The sequence below is a fragment of the Epinephelus fuscoguttatus genome, linkage group LG6 (assembly GCF_011397635.1).
Source record: "Epinephelus fuscoguttatus linkage group LG6, E.fuscoguttatus.final_Chr_v1".
Lineage (NCBI taxonomy): Eukaryota > Metazoa > Chordata > Actinopteri > Perciformes > Serranidae > Epinephelus > Epinephelus fuscoguttatus.
The window spans coordinates 23,726,653-23,748,416 of record NC_064757.1 but is presented as its reverse complement, the minus strand read 5'-3'; the positions used below and the strand labels follow the sequence as shown (position 1 = coordinate 23,748,416).

The window sequence follows — 21,764 nt, the reverse complement described above, 5'->3', positions numbered from 1 at the left end:
GCAGATCCCTCAGAATGTTTTCCCTACCTTTGCTCTTTCATTCTCCGAGTTGTGCATTGTGTGGTGCAGCTGCTGCATACAAACCATCCTGACCACTTTTTGAATATGGAAAGAAGATAAATGTTTGCTCATCCCTACGGTGCTTTATTGAAGTCAAACAAGGAACAAAACATGGTCTTTGTCAGATAGCGTGCACCCAAACTTCACCTGTATACTATTGTAGTCTCTGTCCCACTAGCGTTAGCGGTAGTGGTGTAACAGTACACAAAAATCTCGGTTCGGTACGTACCTCGGTACACAAGTCACGGTTCGGTTTTTTTGGGTACAGTAATGAAAAAAATAGACAACTATTAAATATCTTTTACTTATTGGTAACCTTATTAAAACATACCACCACAGCAGTTAACTCTTTTTACACAATTTTTGAATGAAACAAATATATATAAAATCCTGCTTTTTCCACACTGTTTGAATGAAAATAGAAATATAAAAGTGAAAATAAAATCCTGCTGTTTTTTTTAACACATTTTTTGAATGAAAAATATAAATAAACATTTCTGCTTTAACAGTTTTACTCAATTAAAATAAAAAGTATAGTGCAGCTGGTCAGCTTTAAAGCCTGCTCAGATTCAGTTTTACTAGGAACTTACTTAGCTTTCCCACTTTGTTAAAGTGCAGTAAACAAAACATGCTTATATCTAAAGTGCAGCTTAAACAATTTTACTCAACTCCAATGGCATTGATTATTTCTTTAGCACCAGATTGCTCTTTCTAGTCGTGCCGGTTAACGTTCAAACTCGGGTGGTGTCGCTTTAGATGTGTTAGCATGTTAGACGTGTTTCCAAGTACAGACCCGACCGCTGTTCTGCAGTGTCGGCACACTGCTTTTGTCTTGTCCACTTGTTTATTTCCATCTTCGTATTTTACCCTGAAACCAAAGTGTTCCCAAACGGAGGACTTAAGGTTTGCGGGTGGGTCTTCAGGTTCGTCAGGCTTACTTGCCATGTTGTCAAAATGCGAGAATGCACTGCACAAAGTGAAAGCGGACATTTACGGGACTCAGTCCGTCACTCAATTATGTCCGTCGGGGAACTAGATATTTTAAATGGTTCGGCTCGCAAAAACGGAATTAAAATAAAACAAAATAAAATAAAATAATATCCTGTGCCCAATAATTCGGTACAGTGTTGTGCCGAACCGAAAGTCGCGTACCGAACAGTTCGACACAAATACATGTACCGTTACGGCCCTAGTTAGCGGTGTCTTTCATCAAATAATATAAAACATGTGATTTAGAGATGCTAACAATTAACTGTTAACTGACAATAAGAATTTTGACCGATTAATAAACAGATAAACTGTTAAAAGTATATAATAAATAAAATACACTGGCACTAGGGGTAGTCGACTGATATTACAGCAGCTGAATCATTAAACACTCCCAACAAACTCACACTGATACCAAAATGTCTCGACCCGTTTGGTCATGTAAGCCTCGTGGTGCTAACCTGTCATTATGTATGTGTGGGGTGCAAATTTTTTGCATTTCCTAGGTTAGCGAAGGTTTGACCCACTCCACTGTCTCTATGATTGGCTAGAATTCTTTGCCTTTGTTGGTTGGATCGGTTAGGTTTAGGCAAGAGGAGTGAGATTGGTTAGGGTAAGAATATCAGGGTAAGGGGCTGTACACATGCCACGTCTTCAACCGCCTGGAAAACGCAATGTGAGGCACTAGGCACTATTTTTGTGTCTTTTCTGTGCCAGCTTTCAAGAGCGCAGCGACAGGTTGCATCTGAGGTTGCTAAGCAACCTTAACAAGCACCATATCATAGCCTGTTCACCTGAAATCCTGAGTGCAGAGCTGATCTTCCTCCAGGCGCTGTTTGTGTGTAGGCCTGTTGTGTGGGGGCATATCGTCCGTCGGACAGATGAGAAGCTCTGACAGCCCAGCACCAAAATGATCAACTTTTCCATATTTATCACAGACTGATATTTACGGAAGAAGGCAAAGATATCTGCCGGCTGTGATTGGTTGTTCCTCGTCACATGACATCGGGTGCATGCTGCTGTGTTCCAAAAGTTGAACATAGTTTATGTCAGGGTGCAGCTGCCACGCCCTGAAAAATAGGTGCTTGGGAATGGCGTTGCTCTGGCATTTGAGCATGCCTGCTGCATGTCTACATTGAAAACAGTTAATTTGAGGACGCAATAAAGGTGGCATGTTTATGGCCCTTAAGCCAATCAGAAGCAGAGTAGGACATCATAGGGCGGGTCATGCCTTTGCTATCCAAGGATATTCAAATTTGAGTGCGGAGCAGGCAGACTCTCGACATTCCCGGTACAGAGCTCACACTCCTGCAGCAGTAGTGTTGGGGTAGGGACAGCAAGGGGCAGCTCCACAGTGAAATAAGGTTGTAAGCTACCCATTTTATACAGTAAAAAAAAATGATGTCAGTTAGTGGTTAATGATCAGTTAACGAGGGTCAGCTGTGGTATAGATAAAAGTTCCTCAAGTTACCATTTAACACATTAATACAGATACTGGTTCATTTATAGATGAGGTAGTCTATTTGGAGGAAGCAGTGCATTCTTTAAACCCTAAGCAGGCAGGTTTTATTGTGTGTAAAACTTTGTATTCAGTGATCTGTGCAACATTTGCCACATTTATATTTATCTCAGTTATATCCTTTATTAATGATGTTTTATCTTCTGCACTTAATAGAAATTGTGTTGGACAGAGAGGTCTGATATTTGTACAGAGTGCTTGTTTTAAATGTGCTTCATGGCCTCTTTGGTCATTGTAGGTGGATGTTAAACTCCCTCGCTCTGGCCACGGAGCGCACACAGCCAAGCACGAATAGCATTGTCTTAAGCCTTTTGACATTTTAACTGGATTGGTGGATAAGCCCATCAACTTGATCAAGGGTTCTTGTCGCAGGCTGAGCCTGTGTTTGTTGCGGTTGTCATAGCTGAAGTTGCCTCTGCGATGTCAAGGCAACGCTGTGTGAAACTGATCTATGGTATTTTAGGCAGTCCAGGGGCTAACATTTTCCACTCATGTTTTAAAGGGGTCTTGCCTCAGGTCAGTCATGAGGGAACCCCTGCTACCCTCCCTCCCTCCTCCACCTCCACTGGGATTCACCACCTCCTCCCGTTGCTCCGCCTCAAAGTGGTGCTGACTAAAACAGGGCTAAATTTAAAGGAGCGACACCATTGTGGTCTTTGGGGAAAAAGCCTCCTGTGAGTCAACACCTCCCTCCCAGTTATTCTGCTTTGTGTCGACAGCATGGCCCAGCTGTCGCTCTCTGTCCTGTGGTCAACCTGTCTGCTGTACTCATAGCTTTGAGTCCTCAACTATGTGTTACACCTTCAGACAGCATTAGTAATGCCACTTTCCATTATCGTGATACAGGACAGCCTGTGGTTGAAAGGAAAATGGATTTTAGAGTGGAAGATTTATTTAATGTTTAGGTGGAGGCAGGAGAATCCAGTCTGTGACAGATAATCCAGTCTTTGCTTTGTGGAGTGAGCAGGTTTCATCTGCTCAGGTCAGACACTCATCCCTGTTTAGAGGTGAGCAGATGTGCACATCTTTGAGAGCTTGTTTGTTTATGCTGGCTCTACGAGTCAACAGAGATGTAGCTGTGTTTATAGGCATTGTCCTTCTGGCTCCTGTGGAACTAAGCATCATGTTCTCTGGAAAGTTCCACAAGATGATACAAGTGTCAGACCTGTGGCTGAATAGACTGTTACTGCTGTTTGATATTCTTGTTCAGTTCAAAATTGCAGTAGATTGAAAAGTGAATTATGTGGTTTTAAACAATCATACTGTCACCCGGAGGATTTAGTACCTCTGATGATTTGTCACACCAGCGAGGGTCACAGACGAGGCATTTGCAGCATTACACCTCAGAATGCACAGTCCTGCTACAGCTGGCCACATGTTTAACAGGCTGAAAAGGTGGTGGTGACGAGAGGTACAAAAGACGAGACCCACCCAAAGTGTCTTGTAGCTATCGTAGGTTCCAGTTTTGCAGAACGGGAGCAAGAACATTGGAGGCTGCTTTGTGATGAGCGCTGTGCAGTGGCGTGTGCTGCTATTGCGTCACTGCCTAGAGGGGGGCAGAGACTGTATTTTTAGAAGGGAATGAGCATATTCTCTGAACAACAACGTCAAACACTCTGCTTGCGTATGCTAGGATTATTGTGACCGGGCTATTTTTAAGCTGTGTGTGTGTGAGAGTGCTTTTTTCTGGGTCAAGCATGGTGCCAGTACTCTCTCTCGAGGCTGCTGGTGGATCATGCATTACAGGTCCTATGCTGTGCACAGCATCTGCATCAGTCACAAAGGAAAGAGTCAGAGAGATGGGTTTAAACCATCAGGGAGTTACAGCATTTTTAGAATGAGTCTGTGTCTGCAGCGCTGCTGTAAGGGAGACATATTGATTGTTTTTGTGGAGCAATGAGACATTCTTGAAATCAGCTAACTCAGAAGGCCTCATTAATCCGAAGTGTATCATCAAAGGAGAAGATACTGCATGCTAAATCTAAGTATCTGCATCACACATGAATTGACACGACTATTAAACACAGACAAAATATGTAACAAACGCATTTTTGTGTGAGACAGTTTGGGTGTGTCTGTCTTTGGCTGTGGCTCCCATGAGCCAGAACAGGGGAGAAACTACTACTAAAAGCATCGCTGAAACAAAACATGAAAAATTTATTTTAATAGGGGCAACAGATTGATAAATGCTTTTGTCTCTTTTAAACATTTTTGTCCTGGCTATCGGTCAGAGAACATCTGTTAACAACAACCATGTCAGAGACTAGATATTGCTCAAGATTTTTGATTTCTTTTGGTAATAAGTGTTGCCTTTCAAGGTTTTAAAGGCTGCATCACAGTAAAATGATGTAATTTCTTTTACTTACCAGACTGTTCTAGCTGTTGTGTTATTTGCTTTTACCCATTTAATCATTAATCAAAAATCTGGTGTAATCATTTTGTGAAAGCACCTATATGGACATGGACAATGTTGTTGCAATATCAATATCATGACTGGTTAAAAAATATTGTGATATTTCCTCCATATCCCCCAGCCCTAGACTGTCATATATTCCTGTGTGTGTGTGTGTGTGTGTGTGTGTGTGTGTGTGTGTGTGTGTGCTTTCAACATGTTTTTGTTTGTCCTCAAACAAAATAAAGCAAACCTGAAATCTATTTTGTGAAAAGGAAAATTAAAACTCTGAAAACCAAGTAAAGCAATATTTTGAATAAATATTTCATAAAAAAATAATTCTGTGAACTAATGCAAATTGTAATGCTGCTGGTGCTCTCATGATACCAAAATTTCTTACTTTGATAAAAGGCCTTGAAAAATATTGATATATGATACCCTTTTACGACCACAGAAAGCACAGCTGTATCGATACTGCTGAAAATGAGTATTGAACCCGTTCCACATATTCAGAATCGATATTTTTGGACTATGTCATAATGACTATGTTTCTATGAAGGAAAAAATAGCTTGGGCTCTGGAAAATTGTGTTTGGCCTTTTCCACATTTTCACAGGGTGTCTGTAGGTCCTTAAAATGTCTTAGAATTTTCAGTTTCATAAATAAAGGCCTTAAAGTCATGAAATAATCTTAAATTTTAATTTGTGTGGTCTTAATTGCCACAAACATTTTATATATTTTGATTTTAATTCCTTTTTGTTATATTGCGTTAAGCTCTTCTGCGTGAAAATCCATATTTCTGATGATACAAGCCAATACTGTGTATTTACTTTATACTTAGACTTTCCTGATGGCAAAATGTAGCTAAACCTAATTCACCCTAATAACCATATTCCTACATAAAACCTGCGTCTGCACTGAACCGCAAGCTAAACACACTCTAAAAACATGAGGAAGTTATTTGTTAAAGTTTAGAACTCATAGCACCTGATTGCCACTCAAAAATAGCACTCATACTCTGACTCATAATTAAGTCAAATCTGAACACAAAGACATGATACACATATTTTTGGATTCAGTGTGACTTAACCTTTCCAAGGATATTATTATCGCTGAGCAACGTCATGAAAAAATGTCTATAAATCTGCTTAGTAATCATAGAAAAAAGACGCACCTTATAACTGCAGAATTTGTCACGTTTTTATGCCTTTTTTTAAGTTGCCTGTTGACAAAATGTGTGCCAACCTAACTCTTAAACTTATTTTAAAAAGGTCTTAGAAAGCATTAAATTTAAGTGTCTGACACCAGTAGACGCCCTGTAGACATCAGAACTGAAAAAGCCTCTTGGATGGGAGGTGACACGTCTGCAAGAAACTCAAGCAAGTCCAGTTGCCTGTGATATAGCAGTCGTGATTTCCATGACCTGGATGACTGAGGATCCTCACTGACCTGTTGACGCCCTGTTTCAGATTAATTTATGATCAAGATAATAGTTGGTTACAGCTCTAACAGATAGTAAAAGTGTCATACTCATGTTTGGCAGTTGTGCACATTATTCACATGCATCAGAAACCCCAGTGTCTTCTCATTACTCCAGGCTCCTAATACATCCTTCTGGACAGAGCAATGCTGTGACTGTACGGCGTCCCTCTATGTGCTGTCTCTCTGTCTGTTTGTCTCTCTTTACGTACCTGGTGTCACTTCCTTGTACGTGGGTTGCCCATTGGTGGCAGCTGCCTGGACTTTGATTGACGCGGTGGTCATTCTACGACAGATAATCAGTCAGGGAAACAGTCTGTCTTACCGCATGTCACACTGAATTATTTCCAAATTGGTACAGCTGTCACATTGAGCATTGTTTCCCAACAGGAAATTCTCAGAAATGCTCTGAAGTTTGTTGCAGCATCAGCTGCAACCCGCATTCAAACTGTCGCCACAATTGAGCCATGCTTCAAGTAGATTGTTAAGCTGTTTATTATCAACACTGTCAACCAGGATGAGCACTGTGACCTTCCCCTCTAAAGCCTGGCGCTAACATCTAGAGGCCTCTCGGGCTCCTGAGCCGCAGGCTTTTCTCTGGGCCTCTCCAGGCTAGCCTAGTTTTATCCCATCTTTCCCAAGAGTGCAGTTATTTTCAGCAAAACGTGGCTTTCTGCTCCAATTTTGTCAACGTCAATTCTGTGTATAGAGCAAAGATATTAAATGAGAAATGTATAGAATATAGAAGACAATGAGAACACCTCCCAGTCTGTTAGTAAGCACCTGCTCCAGGTTGAGAAGTGATACAGGCTGCATATTTGTCCTGGCAATGCGTCAGCGAACTTATTAGTCGAATGTGTCTTGAGCGGAGAGTTGTGGGGGTGAGCACTCAGTAGATGGTGGACCAGAGCTCTTGCTGACACCAGGAGCCTCACCAAAGCTGGCCTTTGTTCGCTGGATAAGTGACGCAGTGGGAATATTAGTGTGATTAGTGTGATTAGACAGAATGGCCGGGTGCCAGAGCGAGGTGCAGTTTCTGCCACAGGTCAGAAAAGAGTGAATATTGGGGTTATGCAATGCTGTGTAGTCACATTTGGACGGCAAAATACACAGGCAGTGCCAGGATGGTGTCATTGTCGCCCGTCACACATACAGCACAATACAGTCTCATCAGCATGGTGACCAAGATCATTTCCACTGTGCTGTCACCAGCAGTATCTGAGCACAGACTAACTATTCCTTCATTAACTAGACTTTTAAATCGTTGAATTATTAACAGGGGTGGAGCTCTTTTGCAAAATGCTACATATGCACTTTGGAGAATAGAAAAACATTATCCAGGATTCAGCCTCTATAATGAATCGCTTTCTGCTCCAAGTGCTGAAGTTTTACCAAGCTGTGTTTGTTTACAAATATTTAATTATGTGCTTCATCACTCATTTTGAAAGAAGAGATCTGTCATAGGTCTCTTTTCTTATTGACTCCTGTTCAGTTAATGTGTCACCTTCACTGACAGTCCGAACAGTCATGATCTTGTTTTGTACTCGGCTTTGGAGCTGTTCTTCTCTTAGCGGTCAAAAGCAGACTTCTGCAACTCACGCCACCCACACATTGGTTATGTATAGCCCACACCTACCCTTATCTGCCCAGTGGTTTGAAAACAGTGCTTTGTGTAATTCTAAGGCTGCTATTTGTGAAACCTCGATCATGCACAGGGGGCTCTTACAATGTTACGTAATGCTCCCCACTCAACTGTAATCCCTCTTACGCTGAGTGAGCCCCCCATGTGATGGTGCTGAAGGTTTGGGAGAGACAGGGTGGCTGTTGGGACCAGTGGCAAGGCACGGGTGCGCTCTGTAGACTCTGGCCACCCGCCCCACTCACACACACACACACACACACACACACACACTGAGCTGTGGCCTGTGTGTATAAGAAGAGAAGTTTATCCTGGAAAATGCCTTACTTGGATCTGTGACGCTGGATGGAGACACACCGCTGATGCTTGTCCTTAGTGCCAGGGCTCGGACCAGATATACAGTAACTACATTGAGCGTATGTTCTGACTGACACTTCGGCTCTTCTCTCCTCTTCATCTGCGTGTGAGCCAGGAGATTGAATCTTTGTCCTCGGTTATGTGTGGAGGAATCTTGCGGCTTTTGAAATTTGTCTGCATGCTGTTATCTTTTTGCTTGTGATGAATGTTTTTTTGTTGCTGATTGAAGCTGGTTTCTGCTTTTGAGTGAAAGATGATGACGAAGAGCTGTTTGAAGAACCATTAACCTTATTTTGGAGATCTGGAAATCAGATCAGGGCTCAGAGCATGTTTTGACTTTAAGAAAAACTACTGACTGGATGCTTGTAGGTATTTATTTTCAGATATATTCACAGCTTACATACCTCATGCTGTTATCTTTTTCTTCCCCTGCAGGAACCGTCAATGTGGACTTCAGCTGGTGATTTGACAAGTCACATATAGGAGCCCCTGAGTCTCTCCTGTCCCCTCTCCCCCACCCTTCCCTCTGCCCCTCCTTCCCCCCCTTCCCTTGTCAATCTTCTCCCCGATCCCCCTCCCCCCCTCCTCCAAGATTCACCATGCTTATCAAGGAGTACCGCATCCCCATGCCCATGAGTGTGGAGGAGTACCGCATCGCTCAGCTCTATATGATCCAGGTGAGGTCGCATTCCCCACCAAATTCTCACCCATACACACCTGGCTGAAAAAAGCCAAGTGGTGCAGAAACCCGGAGACAAAAAACAAGCAGTCATAGAGGAGAAAAATGTACACGGGGTGCAATCGCAGCGTGCCCAATTATGAAATGATTGGTCACACGGTCTGACGTCGATGGAGTAATGGAACAAAGAGAGCTTGTGTGCTGATAGATTATCCAATTTAAACTCTCTGAAGCTGGCTGTTTCCACTCGTCATAGACTGCATGTTTCTTCAGGAGGAGGGAGGGAGGCACCCCGCTTTCACTGCAAACTCGGCGCACACACATACTGCCACGATGGAGATGGACACACTGCTTTGTCCGTGTCAGACAGTTTCATTTGTCAAACCAGGCCCCGTAGCTGGAAACTGGGGGTCTGTGTAAGAGCTTTAGGGTTTACAGCTCCAAGCAGGAACGGCTGATTTATACAGCTTTAGTTATCCTGTGTGTCGTCATATTTTCTCTTCGTATGACATGTGTACATGAAGGAGGATTTATTTAATCCAGTGGTACTGCCAGGTGCACTGTGAGCAGCAGTACACAGGAGAGGCATTGAGAGCAATCACAATGACTTGGACTGTGATTAAAGCAAATCTGCATTATTTAGCTACTGTCGTTTAGACGTGTTGTCAACATTTCGTCATTCAGGTGTATTTTTTCCTGTTAAAGAATTTTTGTTGTTGGAGTGTCATGCTCATCTTGGCACCAAACATTCAGCAGCTGCATGGTTATGTAATGTGTATCCCAAGTGGTTTTATGTTTGTTGAAGAGTAGGTTGAAGTTACAGGCCTGTTTGATCAGGTTGTCACCAAAGGAGTGCTTTCATTGGGAAGTGTGAATCATGATGAGTGTGTGAAATATTCACAGAGGTGCCAAGTGACATCAGCAGCTGAATCTGAATCTGGTAAATGTATGGTTGGTTAACATTGAAGGAATTCTTCACCCATAAAATGTTTAGTTGGATATAACTTACATTGAATTCATGAAGAAAACCTTGGTTTTCTCACATGCCTTAATGTTGAACAAGGAATACAAAAAAACTAAGAAATGATTGATGATTTGAAGTAAAAGGGTTCAGCATTTAACAACAGCAAAACTATATCAAAACATTTCTTGACAGACTTTCACAGAACTTCCGCAGCATAATCCAAGTCTTATTTACCCAGTCGCACGCTCAGTACTTCCCAAACATGCATTTTTGCTAAAATGCTACTATTTAAAACTTTTTTGCACACACTGTTTTACACAGGGACGGGTAGCATGCCTGGCAAGAGTGCGTGTTTGAACCTGCTCAATGTAATGCACGCGCAGAGTACAAAAATATATTTTAGATATTACTGTTTGTGCAAAGATGCTTGTGTTTGGGAAGTTTTGAGTGTACGACAAGATAAAATAAAAATTAGATTTTGCTGCATGAGTTGTGTGGGAGTTTGTAAATGGATGTTTTGATATAATTTTGCTGTTGTTAAAAGCGGACCCCTATTATTTCAGTTCATCAAGAATTTTCTCTGTTTTTGGATTCTTTGTTCATCGTGGGGGCATGCAAGAAAATAAAGTTTAATCCAAGAATTTAACACAACACTGGCTGTGTAATTGATATACAAATGATCATTTTGCAGGTGAGGTATTCCTTTAACTTCCCTTTGCAACCAGCACAAAGCAAAACATGGGCTCTGAAGTATCTTAATCCTCCTAAGGATTTACACTCTACATTTATTTGACTTAGGTGATCATACATGGGAGCTGCTTACTGCAGCCCTCAGGGAACAACTGCACCAGAGAAGTTAAACATATAGTCCTTGCATACAGAAACCCCAGAATGCCTTCAAGCTGTTGACCTTCCCATAGAAAGGCCTGGCCTACATCTGTTAGTCTCACACCCAAATTAATTTAGTGTTTATGTTGACAAAGTCATCTAAAATAAACATCCACCCACTGGTAGAACAATACTACAATATGAGCTGCAGCTTTGTTCACCTGTATTTACACAAAGGGCCTCTCCTTTTTTACGTATACTATAAAAACAGTCTGGGAGTGTTTTTTTTTTTTTCTGAATACAAACTTAAAAGATTATTTCTTGTAAAGTTGTATCATTGTAAAGGCATTTTGTTGTCCTGTCTGCACAAATGGAAGTGATATAAGATGATTACAACACATGTCCACAAAGAGTAGATTGGTCTCCAAATAATATCAGATGTTTCCGTTGATTACCTCGGCTGTTGTTTGTCTTCATGCCCTCCCTTCGGTGTACTAAACAGACAGGTAATCAAGTTGATCTGTAGATGGTTGGGAGCATGACTCAGCAGTCATGCCCCAAAGCAAGCAGACGTTGCACAGCTCAAACCAGTCACTGCGCCACACTTCTGCACGCTTGATAATTTCTTTGGCACATTAGCTGCTATTGTGGAGAGTTATTAATTATGTGCAACGGATAACTACAGTTATTTGTTTTGACATGCTTCGCTCCCAGATCTCCTGCATGCCCTGTGTTAGATTTTATCAGACAGGACGTCACACATGTGCAAGCAGAGTGTTAGTCTGTGAGTGAAGCAGTTCATGTGCGCGTTCTCAAAAATGTAAGTAAATGATACGAAGAGGAATTTTTACATTAGTGACCCCTAGTTACCTTTCCCCCTGACCTCACCCTCTCTGCGCAGCCTTGTTGCTGTGAGGCTTCTGCCACTATGGCAACCGTGACATCAGCAGCGTGCCGGTGGTCAGGTTTTGTTCGAGAGACGGAGTGAATGAAAAGAGGAAATGGAGGATAAAAAGAGAGGTTGCGAAGGAGGGAGGGGAAGAAATGAGAGAGGGGTGGAAGGAAAAGAGAGAGAGAGAGAGAGCTGGATTCTGAGCAGAGAGGATTTTGCTGTGTCTGTGGATACCCTCGCTTCATTGCTGTATGTTACCAGGGCAACTGCAGCATGTAGGCCTGCCTGCCTGCGATCCATCCCCGGTGTAAGCCTCGCAGATAAAGTCAGGGCCTTAGGACAGCCTGGCCATATCTGCACTTCAGCGGGCAATGCCCCGTCCCGTCTCTCCTCACACTTCCTCTCCTTTGCCCTCACAACGCCGCCTTATTTGGTAGCTAATTGTAAATTCATTATCACCGCATAGGGATTTGCAGTAATGCACAAAGCGGACGAGGAATGTGTGAGAAATTAAATATGAGAAGATCTCACTGTGTCTCATTCATCCGCACACATCCATCATGTTCTGACTAAGCAACTGTATCTATGGAGTGAAGTGAAAAGAGGCATCTCGAACAGGAAACACGCCTTGCTAACTTGACGGCGAGAGGAGAAAACCAGGATGTGACTCTCATCCTGTCAGAGCAGTCGAATCTAAACACATACAGTCGGCTTTCATGGTGATAGGTTTTATTTGTGAAGGTTTCATGGCTGTTTAAAGAAAGGTGGGTGAGAATGAGAGAGTGAGTGCTAAGTGACAAAGGTTTTAAGGCTGGACTTGAACTCAGAACACAGAAGCACTTACTGAGCCAAAAAGGGTTTTACAGTATAACGGTGTAGATGAGAACCCCCTTCCCTTCCCTGTGGAGATGGTCGACACACTTCCAGAGACTCTTGAAAACTGTCTCTTCATTTCAGGTACAGTTTACATTTGTACACAAATAAACAAAGCATACAGTTTTCATTAGAAATCTGACATAATATTCAGTGTTCATTTTACTTAAAGCACTCCTTCACTTCCCTTTTGTCCCTGAGGGAACAGCTGAGCCCTGGCCAATGTTTTGTAATCTTTCTCCCGCTGAACTGGAGAGAATCATCCATCGCTCCAGGAGGGAGAAGACACCGTGTTTGGCAGGCTGCTGTCACCTGTCAGGGCCCTAATTAATCAGACGGTCCGCTGCAAAACACAATGAAACTTATTCCTCTCTTGTACCCAGAGTGCTGGCTCCACATCCAGACATAACTCACCAACATTTGGAGCTGTCTGTATACAAAGGAACAATAATTACATTTGGAAAGCTCAACAGCAGCATATCTTCCCTACTATAGTGATAATGGTGCACACAGCAATGCACAAAGCGTATTGTAATCAGTCTAATTGAAAATCCAACTGATAGTACTCGGTGTAAGTGGAAACTAAGATATGTTTTATTGTTTTGGGTGAAATCCTTTACACAGCTTGCTTAAATGGAACTCCAAAATCAGATCAGCATATTTTCTCTCTTGCCTGTAGTGCTGTTTATCAGTCTAGATTGATTTAGTGTGAGTCACTGCACAGAGGAAAGCATGCATCTAAAAATGTTTGTTTTTTTATTTTTGGGTGAAATGTCCCTTTTAAATTTGTTAGCCTGTTCACATGCATCTTCCATGTACATATTTTTGCCGCTTCATACGTGCTTGTATACGGACTGTAAACTTGACATTCACATCAACTATGCTTGAACATCGGGTTCCTGTCTCATGTACTGGCTGCATGTACGGCCAGTGTGACGGTGCTGTGGCGTCTGTGCTGTGTCTGGGCTGTTGAGAGCAGAGCGGGTGGCTAATGAATGACCTGTCAGAGGTAATGAGGTCCAGAGTGCTGGACGCCTCATGGCTTCCTCCTTCCCACTCCACTGACTCACTGCCTCACCCCCATTGCCTCTCCCCGCTGGACTGACTGGAGAAATCTGTCTCCCTATTATCCCAGCCTGCTCTAAATACTGTGTTTAACGTGCTTCGTGTGTATTACTCTGTGTAAGTGGAAAGACCGGACTGATAAGAGAATGGGAAAGATGATACATGGGTAATCTCTGACATTTATGGTCCTTGCTCTTTGCTCCCTGTGTTTTTAATAACGTCAGCACTTGGACTATGCTCCGCTGTCCACATTTCCTGTTTTACTGATTTCATGACAATCACACATCTTCTTCTTGCAATGCTACACACTCCTGTCTGAGACGCTTCGGGTCACCTAGCTGTGAGTCTATTCAACTACATCTGCAGGCTCCACCCAGCCTCTCTTCCTGAGTGCACCTGGAATGTAAATACGGCAAAGGTGTGGCTCCATGAGCTTTTTTTTTTTTTTTTTTTTGGGCTTCCTGATTTGCAATACAGAGCTGACAGAGCTTTCAGGAAGCTATTAATTTCAATGTGTGTGTGTGTGTGTGTGTGTGTGTGTGTGTGTATGTGATCTTGTGTCAGATTCTGATCTGCAAAAGACATCATGTCCATTCATTTGTTTCCGTTCCTTCTTGAAAATTTGTTTTAGAGCAAGTGTAAATTTACAGTCATACTTTTAAATCTAACACCCCCTTGACACTTTGCTACTTACATGCAAACATTAACACTTTGCCAGTTCACTTCAACCTAATTTCATTGTTCTCCTCACAGAAAAAGAGCAGAGAAGAGAGCTGTGGTGAAGGTAGCGGGGTGGAGATTCTCGAGAACAAGCCCTACACAGATGGACCGGGTGGGACGGGCCAGTACACCCACAAGGTTTACCATATTGGCATGCACATTCCCAGCTGGTTCCGCTCCATCTTGCCCAAAGCAGCGCTGAGGGTTGAAGAGGAGTCCTGGAACGCCTACCCTTACACCCGCACCAGGTGAGGTTTGCAGGAAGGCCACCTCCGCACCCCTTCAGAGCAGGAGTGAGAGTGCATTAAACCTTGCCAAGGCTGCACAAAACTGTGAATTTGTTATTTTAATAATAGAAATGCTCGTGCATGGGCATCTAACTGCTGCAGCTGGTAGGTGTGCACACATTTAAAGACAAAAAAAACAATCATCCCCCTCCTGTTTATAATTAAAATCCTGCTTACATTTAGTTTAATACACATAAAATGCCATTAGTGGTAAGTGTGATGATGCCTGGTCTGAAGTTGTGCTGTAGCTGCTGTCCCTCAGTAAAAGCCAAGAGAAATTAAAGACCTCAGAGCAAGTTGTAGCGAGCAGACCATCAGATCGGCGTGTGGCCAGAAGCGCTCACAGGCTGTTAGATGTTGATGGCCCCTCATTCTCAGGGTGTCAGCGTGCTCGTCTGTGTGGGGCCAGACAAACACAAAGACGTGAAGGTGCTGAACAGAGACGTGCCCTTGACTGTACTGTCAAGATATTGATAGACTGCAAGTGCCTGTTGACACATCTATTCAACCAGTGACAGCTTTGCTGCAGACTCCTCAGATGCAACAGATGGGCATGGCTCACACGTTTCTTATCCTCAGCAATGAGAGGGTGTTGTCACTCTCAATAAAATAGTTCTGATCTTGAGCCATTGGGTTGAGAAGTAAGACTCCAAATCAAGACAGATGTTGAGCCATAATGCCATCTTGCTTTATTTGGACTTTTGTTCCATCGCATTTTACTTGATTTTGTTGCCTCTTCTTCCTCAGATACACCTGTCCCTTTGTTGAGAAGTTCTCCATTGACATTGAGACCTACTACAAGCCCGACACAGGCAACCAAGCAGATGTCTTCAACATGTCTGCAGTAGAGAAGAGGCAGAGGACTATTGGTGAGAACCATTTTGGCAACTTAACTCAGACATTAAAATATTAAATGTTGTGCATCAAGCTACTTTCACAGTCCTCCACATAGCAAGCTTAGTGTAAATACTTATATTTTATGAGATTGCAGATCATTATTAGAAAACCAACAAAGCAACCAATGACATTTTCTTGCAATATTGATTTAAGGTGACTGGTTAGTTTAAGTAGGTTTAGTCTGATGGGGTCTTGACACGGTCTTGTTGCAGGTGAGGCCCACTTGTGGCAGTTTAGTGGTACTGCATATGTTTTTTTCTGTTGATAAGTGGCATGGCTATTGAATATGGAGCTGCTCAGAAATGAATGGTTTTAGGGTATGCAGTGGCCCCATTACAACACTGATTGTAATTTTTTTAATGAGTGATTTATTCTTGTATGTTTATAGCAGGTTGAAATTCACTTATTAAAAGAATTTCAAGTATTTTAACACAAGTCCATACAAGTGCTTCTTCTCTCGACCCACTTATGTACTTTTGTATTTCAGCATGGTATTATAGACACACAATATGTAACATATTTCATGCAATACATTTTGAGAATACCTAGCTCCACTAGTCATTGCTTTCTCAATTTTCTTTGGCAGACCCAATCGACATAGTGACAGATCCCATTCCCCCTCATGAGTACAAAGCAGAGGAGGACACACGGCTCTACAAGTCGGCGAAGACCCAGCGGGGTCCTCTGCGGGACGACTGGATAGAAGAGTACAACAATAACCCAGGGAAGACCCCCATCATGTGTGCCTACAAACTCTGCAAGGTGGAGTTTCGCTACTGGGGCATGCAGTCTAAGATTGAACGCTTTATCCATGATGTTGGTGAGTATGCAGTCACAGATTTATAGTGTTTTTTCTAATGTAGTAGTTTTACTAACAGCATATATTTTGACAGGAATGTTATTTGATTTATATCAAACCTTTTGAGTTTTAGAGGATGCTGTGACATATGTTTCATTGTTTCCTCCTAGGACTGAGAAAGGTGATGGTGCGTGCCCACCGGCAGGCCTGGTGCTGGCAGGATGAGTGGTACGGTCTGACCATGGAGGACATCCGGCAGCTGGAACTGGAGACCCAGCTGGCCCTGGCCACAAAGATGGCCCAGTTCAGTCAAGCAGAAGAGGCCACAGAAGCCAACGGCGGTGCTCCGTCTCCGGACAAAGACCAGGAGGCTAAAGAGGCGATCAGTTCCATTGAAGCTGAAGAGGTGGTTGTCAGCTCAGGAGGAGAGACTCTCCAGCCACGAGGTGTACTCACCAAGCAGTGGTCCACTTCATCCAGATCCTCCCGCTCATCAAAGAGAGGAGGTGAGGAGCACGGCATCGTTGCCTATTCATTCCTTGCCTCTGTGTGAGACTGCGCTGTCCTGAGCCGTACTCCTTCCTTCACACATTATCACATCTATAATTATCACACCTTTAAATCTTATTCGTTCAGTCTGCCAGCGGACTCCTTACCACCTTAATGGTTTTGGTATGCCAACAACAATGTCAAACAGTTCCATAAGTAAACACGACCACTTGTGATATTTGAGACGTGTCCACACTGGCAGCCAGTATGTGAAGAATTCAGTAAGGTCACGCCCGTGCAAAGCTAAAATAGCACTCTGCTCTCTCTTTTTGTATCAGTGTGTCATTTCTGTGTAGTAAAGTGCTAATCCTCCCAAAATGAGTGTTTTGAGTATCAAATACTGACCCCCCCCTGTCAGTTTCTTAGTTTGATACTTGAAAGATCTGACTCCATAAGAACTGGATTGACATCAGCAGGTTTCATTTGAGGGTGGCACGTTGTTTCTGTGTAGCTTGGCAGCAAGAGGGTACCGGTTTTGAACCTACCCACGGGCTAGGGACCTTCTTGCGTGGAGTTTTCATGTTCTCCCTTTGTCAGTGTGGATTTTCTCTGGGTTCTCCGGCTTCCTGCCACAGTACAAAGACATGCAGGTTAATTGGTGACTTTAAATTGCCCGTAGATGTGAATGTGAGCTTTATTGGTTGTCTCTATGTGTCAGCCCTGTCCAGGGTGTATCCCGCCTGTCTCAACTTATGGCCTAATTCACTATAAAAAATAAACTGACTCACACTGGGATTTCTTTGGTACTTTTAATGTAAATAAGGTACCAGAGCGCATTTAAAAAGCATCAAAATACAGCTTGTTTATTTGGGGGGGAGAAAAAAAAAAAAAAAAAAGCCACTGAAGGATCCTGCAAACCCCCCTGACAAAGGTCCAGGCTAAGTCCTGAATGTCCTTAAATTCTAGAAAACCCCCTGTGTACACCTGACCTATGCGAGGCTAGTGCGACTGGCCCCTGCCCTCTTGTCATTTTGCAAAAGTGGCCCCCGGGCAAAGCAAGTTGAGTATCCCTGCAGTAGATACTGTTGAAAGATACAAACAGTCAAGTCAAAAAAGCAGTGAATCATAGTCTGCTGAAGAGCTCTGAGCTCAAATTGTTGAATTGGTTTTAATAGAATCAAACACCTCGGGAGCAGCTTTTTAGTATACAGACTCTGCTTTTGTGCCACGCTTTGCTTTTCTGTCCGGCGCCTGATGTTAATTGGAATGTTTTTACTCTGCTTGAGTATTTTTACTCACGCCCCCACATTTGCTGTACTATCCAACTTACCTCCCCTCACCCCTACAACTCGGTGAACCTCACCTGGTTTATTCTTAGCAGCTGCTTTGACATCACGAACCACGTGTCCGAACACACCCATCTCCAGTGTCAACCCTACCTCGAGGCAGTGCACACTGTAGCTGCCACCTGGACCCGCGACTCTCATCCAGCGTGCCTTGTTTCACCCCTGTAACTCCCCCCTGTGGTTCTTTCCTGGGCTATTTTTAGCAGCAGTGCTGACGTCACAGACCAGAGGAGGCTGACGCTCTTTGCAGTGACCCTCCCCTCCACCATTGCTGTTTCCTCCTGTGCGCTGACAGCTACAGCTGTGCCCCCCTCTCACCAGCCTGCCCCTCAGAGCTGCACCCCCTCTCTGCCTCCACACTAATTATATATGAGGCATAGACTGAAGACGCGTAATAGACAGAGCCTGCTTTTAGTATTGCCATTTTTCCTCGACTGGCATTTGATAGTCAGGGTGCTTGGAGATTGTCTGTGTTGCATCGGGCCTCACTTTTCACACACACCCCTGACCACCAAGCAGTCCATCTGTGATGAAGTAATGCACCACAGAGACTGTTGCATGTTTATATAACACCGTGTGTGTGTGTGTGTGTCTGTGTGTGTGTGCGTGCGTGTGTGTGTGGGCCGGGGGAGATTGTGCAATGTTTCTTTGTCATAGTGCATGTGTGAATGTTAAAAAGGGAAAGAGAGAGGCTGAAACACATGTCCCAAAAATAACAGTGAATTTTTTGTTCATGTGCGGTCTTTCAGTGAGCCCGTCACGTCACAGCATCTCAGAGTGGAGGATGCAGAGCATAGCGCGAGACTCAGACGACAGCTCGGATGAGGAGTTCTTCGACGCCCACGGTAACCGCAGTTTTGATTTTAAATTGGAGTCGTTAGTTGGATCTATAGATGTGCTTATTGTGTTCAGTTTTCACAGATCCTGCTTGTTTTCCCTCTCCCCTGACTCTGCATGCATCTCTTTAACCACAGATCAGTTCTTAAGCTTACCAGATACCCAGCATGCTTTGGGGCTGCAGTTGAAATAAGTGGGTGTGGTGCAACAGCCACGCTCTCTGCTGGATGAGCTTGGCCGAGGACACGGGGGCCAGGTCACTCATCCTGACGTCCAGTTCAGAAAGCACAATCGTCCCACTCTCAGCAGCCCACTCCGGTCCCTGCATCAGTGTTTACACACACACATAATATGTCCAAGCAATAAATCCCCTCCCCAAATAATTCACCAGTGTTTGTGTGGCGAAATTGTTTCATAACATGTAGTTACGATGATGAAACAAGAATAAAATTGTGCTGTCATTTATTACATTCATACTGATTTAGCTGCACTCATTAGTTTCCACCTGTTTCAAGTTCAATAAATTTCTGCTCATGTCCGTGTGAGTATTTGAATGCAATCATTAGACTGAACAGTGTTGACATCTGATTGTTTATTGTGTGTTGCAGTATTCATATTTGTATGGATTAATTATTGCGTGTAGGTGCCTGAGGTGAAAGCACATTACATTTTATCAATAAACAGATTAAATATATGACTACAATGTCATAAATTAGCGTAAATAACCCTCTGTCTCAGTGGCAGTTCATACAGAAGTGCTACTCCAGTGTCCATCACAGTATAGTTTGGATTTACATATCGCTACACTGCAGAGATAATAATAAACAGTTATTTTATTATGGTAAATAAATGAAGTGGTGTGTCAAAATGAAGACACAGTGTACATGAACACAAGTGTGTGTTTTGGTTCCTGGATGAATCACATGATGATGGTGCTGGTACACAAATTAAATTTGGAAACAGACCGATTCAGATTGCATTTGATATTAAATTTCTGTCTTCAGAGTGTGTTTGTGCTCATCATGGTCCTCTCGCAGTAATCCTCTATAACAAACACTTGAGTTGCACATGTAGTTTTGACTGTCATGTTCCCATTTTCTCTGTGGCAGAGTGCAAATGAATAAAGGAATGCTTTAGCAGAAGTCATCACAGATGCCACATTCACTGCCATCATTTATTAAGTGAGAATTTGACTTGACAAATGATGGTACACATATAATGTGTCTTATTAAGTTAGTGTTATTGTGGTTATTCTTTAATCTTCTTTAATCTATCACACAATTATTGAACAAACAAAAGCCTGTTGATGAAATAAAGACAATAAACACATTATTTTTATCCAGTTTAAAATTGGATTCTTCGACATGTTTATACATAAAAGAAATGAACCAACTGAGAAAATGATTTGAAAAGCAATAAAAGAAAAACTCACTTGATGTTGAGTACATATAACAGTACAGTACAGTACAGTACAGGACACATTATCTCTGAAAAACTCATAAAACTGATGACAGAAGTCTTAGTCTGGTGTTTACACTTCTGAGAAGCTGGCTCAAATTTCCTGCTTGCACAACAAGTCATAATGAAATAAAGTGATTTCAGTTTCATTACAACAGTGGAGCTGCATCACTAAGTATACATTAATTGATTAGTCAATGGAAGTAAAATTAATCGCCAGCTATTTTGATAATGAATTAATCATTTAAGTAATTTTTCAAACAAAAATCTCAAACATTTGCTGGTTCTAGCTCCTTAAATGTAAGAATATTCTGCTTTTCTTTGTCATTTATGATGGCAAATGAAGAGTATTTGGTTTTTAGATTGTTGGTTTGACAAAAGAAACAATTTGGAGATGTCACTTTTGGCTCTGAGGTACCGTGATGAGCATCTTTCACAATTTTTTGACATATTGACTGAACAATAAATCAATTGATTGTGATAATAACCAGCAGATTAATCAATAATGAAAATACTCATTAGTTGCAGCCCCAAACCAAAGCTGTATTATTTATTTGTAGTATAAGTAAAGTAAAGGTAAATGGAATTACATGACATCTGTACATTCAGTTTTACATTAGATGTTTAATTTGTTAATACAAACTAAAGCAGTGGTTCCCAACTGGTGGGTCGTGGTCCAAAATTGGGCCCCAGGTCCACTCTGAATGGACCGCAAGTGACTCTGTAATACTCACTCACTCTTAACAACATGTTAAGTTTGTGAAAAACACACTTTATTTTTAAGTACAGTGAATTTCTGACACAGAACTTTTATTTTGAGGTGCTGTTTTTCCGATGTAGAGTGAGTGACTAACAGACAACTACTTAATCGAGACACCAAACTAGCTCAACGACATGGCCAAATGCAAGTATGACGCTAAATGTAATTAACCTTGTGGACCTTGAACTAATGACTAAGGGGAAATCTGGACGCCGTGGTTGGACCAGTTGGGGACCACTGAGCTAAAGTGAACAGGAGGTAGCAGCCTGTTCCTCAAAAGTAAAGTTACTGTCAGTGTAAAATTGTGATATTCACCTTGTTAAATCACAGATTCATGTATTTGTAAAAATCAAAGACACGTACTCGTTTAAACCTCTTCTCAGTAGGTAATTGTTTAGTAAATAAATTTGGTTCTCTACTTTGAAAATCCATTATTGT

General features: G+C 42.4%; 1 protein-coding gene across 8 annotated transcripts in view; it reads left to right on the top strand.

Moving 5' to 3' along the window:
- The window catches only part of LOC125889645 (membrane-associated phosphatidylinositol transfer protein 2-like), a 57,455-nt gene that overhangs the window by 14,718 nt on the left and 20,973 nt on the right, over positions 1-21,764 (top strand). For 6 of the 8 annotated variants that reach the window (XM_049577678.1, XM_049577677.1, XM_049577675.1 and 3 more), the window contains exons 2-7: positions 8,868-9,109; positions 14,487-14,701; positions 15,488-15,609; positions 16,224-16,457; positions 16,607-16,942; positions 19,021-19,116. In XM_049577678.1, coding sequence (XP_049433635.1) covers positions 9,032-9,109; positions 14,487-14,701; positions 15,488-15,609; positions 16,224-16,457; positions 16,607-16,942; positions 19,021-19,116 — 1,081 coding nt within the window. In that variant the 5' untranslated portion in view covers positions 8,868-9,031. Of the gene's footprint in view, positions 1-8,408; positions 8,539-8,867; positions 9,110-14,486; positions 14,702-15,487; positions 15,610-16,223; positions 16,458-16,606; positions 16,943-19,020; positions 19,117-21,764 lie in introns of those variants that run through there. The other 2 variants (XM_049577672.1, XM_049577674.1) reach the window with 2 other exon arrangements.